Raw genomic sequence first — 10,571 nt, forward strand, 5'->3', positions numbered from 1 at the left:
GGGTTCCACTATATATTTTCTTTGACCAAAAGGTAGAAAATGAAGGACTCTCTCTCTCTCTCTCTCTCTCTCTCTCTCTCTCTCTCTCTCTCTCTCTCTCTCTCTCTCTCTCTCTCTCCCCCCCCCCCCCCCCCCCCCCCCCCCCGCTTCCTCCCTCCTCCAGCTTTTAATTCTAGTAAAGTAACAAATTTCATCTCTTCCAAGGAATAATTTGCTTGGGGACTTAGGGCATGAATTTAGGATATCTTCTGCTGCCACCATCTGGAAAATCCTGTGCAATTCATAAAATTCCCATCTGTGTAGTTCATGAGATCCCTGTCTCTGTTGGCAGTGGAAAATGACAGCAATTTACAGAATTAAAATACATAACAACAAATCAGGGATAAGACTTCTTCATTTTTACACCAAAAGTCAATTCCACTATTTGGCAAGGAAGTTCAAGTTAAAACTGCTAATGAAGTACTTTTGTTTATAAGGGCTTTTTTCTGTCTCTTTGTTTTGTTTGCTTGTTTGAAGAATGAGCAGTCTCAGGAAATAGTCTCCCATCCCTGGAGATGTCCATTCAGGGGCTAGATGTTTAGTCATTGGGAATGTCACCAAGGGGATTCCTATAGAAGTATGGATGGAACTAGATGACCTTAGAGATTCTAAGAATGAATGAATAGATGAAGGTCTAGAAATTTATAAGCCCAATACATAATTTTAACAGTAAAATTAGCAGGGTAGGCTAAATTAACTCTCGCTTGCAGAAAGAGACCTTTTGTGTCAATGCTGAAATGAAGAGTTCTAAATGCATTTTGTGATTTGTATTTCCTTGCTCTTCCCAATTTCTTCTGACATACGTTCTCAAGCCCAAAACAGTAAACTCTAATCACTTAAAAGTTTTGTTTTGCTTGGTTCTTTTCAAATTATACTGAATAATGGCATTTATTATGGCTCTATAATATATCTATAATGAATCTGAGCTAATAGCATTAAGCAAATGACTAAATACCTTTCCATAAAGAAAACATACATTCAGCCCATATAGTAAATGCATGGAACCCGTTTTCTATAAATACAAATAGGTGCTTTTCACTCCTACTACCTGTTACATTATTAAATGGATAGGACATTACAACATTAAAAATACTAATGCTCTTTGCTTCTTAAAGCTGAAAAAGAACATGCAGACCCTAAAAATAAACTAGCGTGCATTACATTTGCTTCTTTTGTTTTAAACAATGAGTTCCAGACTCCAGAGGCAGGAGAGCAGTAAATGGGGGAAAAATAAAAATAAAAATAAATAAGCAGAGATGATAACCATGATAAAAAGACTAGTGTGATATCATTAGCAGAGCATGAAAATAGGAGCCAACAGGCTTAAGTTTCACTCTCAACTCTGCCAAAATCTAACTGCATGATCTTGGCAAGTCACTTTCTTGTTCTCACTTCATTTGTAAAATAAGGGAATTGAATCAAATCATATTTTACATCCTCCCAGCTCTAAGGATCCCAGGCAATGCAACCCAATGAATGCAACTCAACCCAGGCAAATCAGAACTTATTAAAAACAGTCCGTATTATGGCCAAAGCACCATGTTAAGTGTTAGGAACACAAAGACAAAAAAAAAATCCTCCCAAGGACCTTATATTCTGCTGTAATAATCCTACTAAAATGGTTTTTTTTAAGTGAATTTTATTTGTGATATTATAAATCACCCTAAGTAGTCAAAAAAACTATAGGAATATACTCTCAATAAAGCCATTTCATATTAACATTGTAACCAAGCTGGGAAACTATATTACAAAGACATGCAGACACTACCTACCTATTTATAAAACCCTGATCCCAAGGCTCTACCACCTGACATTCATTTTATCTAAAGATGTTGGGCAAGATACCCATTACCAACTACAGTAGATCCAGAAAGTGATTGAACACACTATTTGCTGTTGTAGTTCAATCATTTTTCAGTAATGTCTGACTCTCTGTGACCCTGTTTGGGGTTTTCTTGGCAGAGATAGTGAAGTGCTTTGCCATTTCCTTCTCCAACTCATTTACAGATGAGAACACTGAAGTAAACAGTTAAGTGACTTGCCCAGGGTCATACAGCTAGTGTCTGAGGTCAGATTTGAATTCACAAAGATGAGCCTTCCCAACTACAAGCCTAGCATTCTGTGTTAATTCCCTGTTAATTTCTGGGAACTATACCAAAAAATAATAAAAATCTAGAAAGGGAGAATAACAAATTTCTTTAAAACCAGGAGCATTCCTTTCATTAGTGCATCCTAATGGGGGGAGGGAGGGAGAGAAAAATCAATTAACATATTACATTCAATTAAATAAATCCTTCATAACCTCCTAGCAACAATATATGCCCTGTGCTGAACTGAAAAATCTGGACTAGGTGAATATTAGAATTAATTGTGAAATCGACACATAAATCTACATATTTGTAGGGCGGGGTAGCACACTTTTTATGTATAATAACAGGGAATTCCAGAGGTAATAATTTCAAGGATCTTCCAAAATAATCATTTTTAGGATCCAAATAGAAAGTGTTTGTGGTTTTTAGTTATCTCCTTTAAATGGTCATGAAGAATTTGGAAATTTTAAGACTCAAATCACAAAATTGAACTCTTCTGACATGAACTATTCCTATAACATTGGGGGGGAGGGGAAGTTTCCTTTCTTCCATTTTCCATCTAGCCTTCAGGCAAAAAAGGCAGGTACACACAATTCATCCACCCATGCACACCCAAAGCTAACTTTACAACATGCCTATACAAACCATCCTTACCACAACACTTTTAACTCTCAAAGTAAAACACATCATAAACACCAAAAAAACATTTCTAGGTTCCATACAATTAAAGAGTACATTAAACCAAAAATCTAATATAACTCCTCTGGGGTAGCTAAAGCAAGTTAAAGCAGAACTTTTGTTGTCATTAAAAAAAATTGTTAACCTACAAGACTTCTAATGGCATCAACTCATTGCCAGGTCTGTGCAAACTAAATGAAGTCATGGCATCTTACCAATCAACTTCAAATTGAGAAATTTTAAATAATTGGATTTGGGGAAGATAGGATGGAGTGAATGACCACTAGGAAAAAGTCCCTTCCTTCCATATCATCTTAGAAATGTATTTTTGCTCTTTACAGATTCTGGCCTTCACCTCTTACCACTTCCAATTATTCTCCCTTAAAGTGTGGGTCTCTAATCCAAATCACATCACCAGCTTCTCCCCACCTCCACCAAAACAAGGGAAAAAACACTCATACAACTGTGACAAATGGGTTTTAGCTTTTACATAATCAATTCACTTATGAGAAATGGATCTCAATTAAATCCTTGTCCCAACCCCTATTTTCCATCTCATTTTTCGTCCATGCCTTTCATTTTCAATTTAACAAACATCTATTATGACCTCTGTGTACTGAGCACTGTACTAGTAAGAAGAGAATAGGGGTGGGGAAAGGGGAGGTTGACTAGAGATAAAACGTTTAAACAAGACAATCCCTCCAACAAAAACTGCAACTTTAAATATGAGATGTCAAGGGAGTGGGGAAGGAGGAGGGAGGAAAGAGCCTCAGCCTCAGAGCTGCTTCAAAAACCCCCGCAAACGCAAGGGGCGGAGGTAAGGTGGAGATGAAGGGAAGGGGGCGAGGAGGTCGGGGGAGGGAATGAAGGGAGAGAAGTTCCGGAAAGAGAGGGAGGGAGCCAGAAGAAAGGTGCCTCTTGAACTCCAGCTATCCCATCTATTGATAAGCTATAAAGGGGTGCAAAGAAACGCCTGTCTGAAAGATCATTTGAGGGGAGGGAGGAATCCAGCCAGTTTACAACTCCTAATCCTCTTCCCCCACTCCCACCCCCACATTGAAGTCCCAGCAACCACTACCCGCATCTTCATAGGGAGAAAAATAGATAAAATCCAAGAAATAGGAACGCTCTCTGGCTTGGCGCTGAAAGGAAGCTTTCATCCAATGCAACCTAGTCTTTTTAGAAATGAGAGCTGTTTGGAGAAAGGGAAATGACTAGCTCAGAGTCAAACAGGTAGCCAACAACAAAGGCCGAACTCTAACCCAGGTCCATTAAATTGATTGAAACCCAACTCTAGCTGCTGTTGAAATCTTCTCTGGCCAGTTCTCAGACCATATATCTTCCCCGCTCCGCTTCCCAACCAGCCTCCTTCCCCCACTCCCGAAAAAAGAAAAGATCAAAAAATAAATAAACCCAGCAGACAAATGAAAAAGGGAAACAACGCACCTCAGCTCTGCGTCCGAAAACGCATGTCCCTTTCCGTGGTCACAGTCCAGCAGCCTCCCAGGTATATATCACGTTTTCGCCAGAAAATTCCCAGATCAACTGATGCCGACCCCAAGTCCACTTCTCCCTACCGCGGAGAATGAAACCCCGCCTCCAGCCAAGAGCCCTAGCTCTTCTACTCCTCTGGCCCCCTAGTCTGGGACTGGGGTAGGGGAGAAAGGGAAAAATGAACAAACGGATAGACTGGGGACGGGGAGGAGAGAAGAGAGAGACAGAGACGGGGGGGGGGGGGGGGGGGGGGGGGGGGGGGGGGGGGGGGGGGGGGGGGGGGGGGGGGGGGGGGGAGGGGAAAAGAGAGACCCAGACCCAGAGACAGAGATAGAAAAAGAGACAGAGAGACGGAGAGAGACAGACAGTGAGACAGAGAGATAGTGAGAGACAAAGCCAGAGACAGACAGAGAGACAGAAAGACCGAGGGAGACAGAAGGCAGAAGAGGCGCAAGCACTCGGCGGAATTCCTCCCGTCAGACCCCTTTCACAGTCTCGCTGGCCAGCCTCACCACTCGCCCAAGTTTCACGGGTGGGCAGCAGGGACAGCTCCTTCCTCCTTCCCATAGGCTCAAGCCCTCTTTTCGCACCGGTGGAGCAGCGTAGGACTAGGCAGAAGGAAGGAGGGTGAGGATTCTCAAGTATATAGCTCCAGAGAGACAGACAAGATTTCAAAAGAAAAACTTAGAGGATCCAGCGGGAAGGCGGCCGCTCCCTCCTTTCGGAAAGGAAGCTCTCCGCACCAAGAAACCTTGCCTCTGAGCCACCGCGAGAAACTCCCTCGCACCCAGTCGACTCCCAGTCCCTTTGTCTCTCTCAGACCCTCAGGGTCCCCCGCTTACCCCAGAGGAGCACTAGGAAAAGTCGTAGCCACCTCCGCGCTCGCAGCTCCATCGCGCTCGTTCCGGAGAAGCTCCCAAAGAAGGGACACTGAAGAGTGGAGCCAGGGTCCGGCTCCCGCTCGTGGAGGCGGGGAGAGGAGGGACGGAGAGGGGAGGATCGGAGGAGGAGCCGGGAATAAGAGGGAGTCCGAGGCGGTCCGAGCTAGGTGAGCAGCTACAGCAGCGCGCAGCAGCCAGGCTCAGCGTGGATGCGCCCGGACACCCGCCACTCTCTCCAGCCCGAGCGCAGGAGCGGGAGGAGAGCCAACGATTTGCGATCTCCCACGACTCCCTCTGCCCCCGCCTCTCGAGCAGAGGCAGACTGCCGCTCAGAGCCTATGAACTGGAACCCTCCTATTTCTTTTTCTTTTTTGTTTGGGGGGGAGGAGGGGGAAGGAGGAGGGGAAGGAGGATGGTGGTTTGTTCCCTCCCCGCACGGCAGGTCTTCTTTGCATGGGATGGAGACTGAAGAGGATGTAATGGCTATTCTGGGATCCTCCTGGGGAGTTAGAGCCGGAACCACAGCGAAACAGGACTGCAGGAGGAAGGAGAAACAGAGGGAGAAAAAAACCTAGACGCTGTCACGGGAGAGAATGGTGTGTGTCTGTGTATGTGTGTGTCTGTATGTGTGTGTGTATCTGTGTGCGTCTGTGTGTTTCCCTTTTTGCTCTCTTGTGCATCAGCACCACGTGTGTTTGTGTAAATGTAGCTGTCCTGTCTTCGTTCTTTTCCTGACCAGACTGTCCAAACACGAATGTGAATGTGAATGAATTTTCGGAGGTCTTAGTGGCCACACACACACACACACACACACACACTCACACCTTTTTCTTCAAGCACCAAAGCTCAGGATGCATCGATTAAGAGTCTCTTTTCCCTTATCCTTCTATGCAAGGACACTGCTAAGACTACTCTGATTTTCTTTGGCTTCCCAATAATAATAATATTCGAGGACCATCACTACATCCACTGTACCACTTGGCTACCTTGGGATAGATCTAAATGGAAAGAGGAAATAGCAAGGTAAGGGCTGTCCAAAGATAGTTGTCAATTCCCAAAGTATCAAACTCTTTTCTTATTCCTTTAGTTGTGATAATAATAATGAAGGGTAGCATTTTAGAAGACATTGCTCCAACTACTAGTAGCCCAACAAATGAGCAAACTGAGGCTCTGAGAGGTTAATTGCTCATGGTCCATGGTCAGGGACTGAGGGGGAATTTAAAGCCAAGTTCTTCCAGGTAAACCCAAGCTACCTCTCTGATTTACATCAGAGACAAATTTAATATGCGATGTCATTTTCATCAGAACTACAAAGGTTTTATCAAAAGTCTGTTTTCAGAATGTGGCTAGCACTTAATAAAGGGTACTCACAGGGGTGATAGCATTATGTTACTATCTTATCTAATCCTGGAGGATTTATGACCTTGCTTCTTTTTTCTCTCTCTGCATTTTTAATGTTTATTTTCATTTTCCTTCCTTCTGAGACATAAGAGACTGAATAAAGGAGTCGAGATTATCATACCTTACAACTTGAGTAAATTCTAAAATTATATTTCAAGGGATTGTTTCCCCAAAAAAAATTAACTGATAAGCTCTCTCCATATAAGGAAAATCATTAGATATAAAGAAGAGTGTTTCTGGAGGTCAATAGCAAGTCCATTGTCAAATTTATTATTCCATTATAAAGACTTTAAAACTGGGAGATAGTGAATGTAATCACCACTTCTATAATAAGTAATGCTGATGTGGCAAAAAAAAAAAATCAATAAAGATAAACTGAGTGCACAACTCTAAGCAAAAATCAGTTTGTTAACAGTGACATATGTCACTGTTAACAGAGCAGGTTCAACTGGCAACTTCAGTAAAGCCAGGGATTCCAATTAGGAGGGGAACCCTTTTATTGACACACAACAAAGAAAAGGTCTTGGTAGTTATGGAATATTATGATTGGCTACACTAAGAAAAGTTGATTGGCATTCAAGTGAGGTGGCACCCCCTTTCTGATAATGAAGAGCAGCTATATGGCAAAGCAGATAGAATGCCAGGGCTACAGTCAGGAAAACCTGAGTTCTAAATCCAACCTCAGGCACTTGCTGTATAAGCCTGAGCAAGTCACTTAAGTCTGCCTCAATCTCCTCATCTGGAAAATGAACTGGAGAAGAAAATAGCTTACCACTTCAGTATCTATGCCAAAAAAAAAAAGATCCCAGTGGGGTCACAAAGAGTTAAACATATTGTTTATATAAATGCATATAATATAAGATATATAATATATTCACATCTCCACCAATATATTAGTGTCCCAGTTTTCCCACATCCCCTCCAAAATTCATCATTATCTTTTCCTGTCATTTTAGTCAATCTGAGAGGTGTGTTGTGGTACCTCAGAGTTGTCTTAATTTGAAGTTCTCTGACCAGCAATGATTTAGAGCACTTTTTAATATGACTAGAAATGGTTTTAATGTCTTCATCCTTTGATCATTTATCAATTGGAGAATGACATGTATTATAAATTTGAGTCCATTCTCTAGACATTTTAGAAATGAGGCCTTTATCAGAACCATTATATGTAAAAAATTTTTCACAAGTTTCCTGTTTCCTTTCTAATCTTGTCTGCATTGGTTTTGTTTGTACAAAAACTTTCTAACAATATAATCAAAATCTCCTTCCAAATTCTACATGAAATTAGTTAATGACATCTCTCCTTCTATTGGGAGGTTTTCAGGCAATAACAAGCTGCTGATTGGGTACAGATTGAAGGTAAGGGAGGAAAAATAATAAGAGACAGAGACAAAGACAGAGAGACAGACTGAAAGACAGAGACAAAAACAGAAAGACATAGACAGAGAAAAAAACAGAGAGCACATACCAGAGAGAGACAGAGACAGAGATAGACAGAGAGACATAGAGAGACAGACAAAGAGAGAAAGACAGAGACAGAAAGAGAGAGACAAACAAACAGACAGAGACAGAGAGAGAGAAGGGAGAGAGATAAGAGAGGGAGGGAGGGAGGGAGGGAGGAGAGAGAGAGAGAGAGAGAGAGAGAGAGAGAGAGAGATGGAGAGAGAGAGAGAGAGATGGAGAGAGAGACAAAGAGGCACAGACAGAGAGAGGAGACAGAGAGAGAAAGAGACAGAGGCAGAGAGACACATAGAGATAGAGACAGACAGAGAGACTGAGACAGAAAGAAAGAGAGAGGCAGAGAGAGATGGAGAGAGAGAGAGAGACAGAGACAGAGACAGAGAGAGACAGAGAGAGATGAGAGAGAGATGAGGAGAGAGAGAGAGAGAGCTGGAGAGAGAGAGAGATGAGAGAGAAGGAGAGAGAGATGGAGAGATGGAGAGAGAGAGAGAAAGAGATGAAGAGAGAGATGGGGAGAGAAAGAGAGAGAGAGATGAAGAAAGAGATGAAGAGAGAGATGGAGAGAGATGGAGAGAGAGATGGGGAGAGAGAGAGAGAGATGAAGAGAGAGAGATGGGGAGAGGGGGGCACAAAGATGGGGAGAGAGAGATAATAGAGAGAGATGGGGAGAGAGAGAGAGATGGAAAGAGAGAGATGGGGAGAGAGAGATGAAGAGAGAGAGATGGAGAGAGAGAGATGAAGAGAAAGAGAGATGGGGAGAGAGAGAGAGATGAAGAGAGGGATGAGAGAGAGTGAGAGAGAGATGGAGAGAGAGGGAGAAAGAGATGAAGAGAGAAATGGGGAGAGAGAGAGAGAAAGGAGAGAGAGAGCAAGAGAGAGAGATGAAGAGAGAGATGGGGAGAGAGAGAAAGGGAGAGATGAAGAGAGAGATGGAGGAGAGAGAGAGAGAGAGAGAGAGAGAGAGAGAGAGAGAGAGAGTCAGAGACACAAACAGAGAGGCAGAAAGGCAGAGAAAGAGGCAAAGATGGGGGGGAGAGAGACAAAGAGATACAGACAGAGAGGAGACAGAGAGAAAGAGAGAGACAGAGACAGACAGAGACAGAGAGACACAGAGAGACTGAGACAGAGACAGAGAGAAAGAGAGAGGCAGAGAGAGATGGAGAGAGACGGAGAGAGAGATGGGGGGAGAGAGAGAGATGGAGAGAGAGATATGAAGAGAAAGAGAGATGGGGTGAGAGAGATGAGAGAGAGAGAAATGGAGAGATGAAGAAGAGAGAAAGACATGGAGAGAAAGAGAGAGAGAGATGAGAGAGAGAGAGCAAGAGAGAGATGAAGAGAGAGAGAGAGATGAAGAGAGAGATGGGAGAGAGAGAGAAAGAGAGAGATGAAGAGAGAGAGATGGGGAGAGAGAGAGAGAGAGAGAGAGAGAGAGAGAGAGAGAGAGAGAGAGGAGGAGAGAGATGAAGAGAGAGATGGAGAGAGAGAGAGAGAGAGAGAGAGAGAGAGAGAGAGAGAACACGCAATAACGGTATCCATACACAGAGAACCCAGCATAAACTGGAACAAATATTGTACTTTCTAATGACAGAGATGATTGGAGGGAAGTAAGTGGTATAAAGGAAAAATGGTGACGTCTGATGTCAGATCTACCTCACACATCATTACGAAGATAAAAGACCAGGAATCTCAACTTAAGTTGGAACTTGAGCAGCTAAGGTGCTGCCTGCTTGCTTCCTCTTCTTCTAGAAGTTCTTATAGTTCTTCACTTCATAAAAATATTCTCATCAATCTCAAAATTTATATATGAATTTGTTCATTCTAACTGTAGATATGAAATGTGGGTATGGGAAAATCCCTTTCTCATGGCAATTGGGTATCCAATCTGTCATTTCTTCTTAAGAAAACTGGTTTGAAGATTATACAGTGATCGGTTCTGATGGATGTGGCTCTTTCCAACAATGAAATGAAACAGATCTGTTCCAATAATCTTATGATGAAGAGAGCCATCTACACCCAGAGAGAGGCCTGTGGGAATTGAATAGGGACCACATAGCATTTTCACTCTTTCTGTTGTTTGCTTGCATTTTGTTTTCTTTCTCAGGTTTTTTTTTTCTTTCTTGATTCTATTTTTCTTGTGCAGCAAGATAATTGTATAAATATGTATACATATATGGGATTTAACATATATTTTAACATTTAACATGCATTGGATTACCTGCCATCTAGGGGAGGGAGTGGAGGGAAGGAGAGGAAAATTTGAAACACAAGGTTTTACAAGGGTTAATGATGAAAAATTATCTATGCATATGTTTTGCAAATAAAAAGCTTTAATTAAAAAATAAAAGAAAAAAAGAGAGCTGATTTGCTTCAATGCACTGAAAAAGTTAAGAAAAGCTTGTCCAGGGTAGAACTATAGGTTAAGACTTTCAAGTCCTTTATTCTGTCCCACACTTTAGTTACTATTTTGACCTTCTCTTATGGATTTGAGAACACAAATAGGAGAGGATTCTTGAAGCAAAGATAGGAA

At 42.3% G+C, this 10,571-nt stretch overlaps 1 protein-coding gene across 1 annotated transcript in view; it reads right to left on the bottom strand.

The window, feature by feature from the left end:
• The window catches only part of RAMP3 (receptor activity modifying protein 3), a 58,696-nt gene extending 52,962 nt beyond the window's left edge, over positions 1-5,734 (bottom strand). Inside the window, exon 1 of the mRNA XM_012543741.2 lies at positions 5,144-5,734. Within this exon, the coding sequence (XP_012399195.1) occupies positions 5,144-5,195 (52 nt within the window). The 5' untranslated portion in view covers positions 5,196-5,734. The remainder of the gene's footprint in view (positions 1-5,143) is intronic.
• Between the last annotated feature and the right edge of the window lie 4,837 nt (positions 5,735-10,571).

This window comes from Sarcophilus harrisii, chromosome 1, assembly GCF_902635505.1.
Source record: "Sarcophilus harrisii chromosome 1, mSarHar1.11, whole genome shotgun sequence".
NCBI classification, from domain to species: domain Eukaryota; kingdom Metazoa; phylum Chordata; class Mammalia; order Dasyuromorphia; family Dasyuridae; genus Sarcophilus; species Sarcophilus harrisii.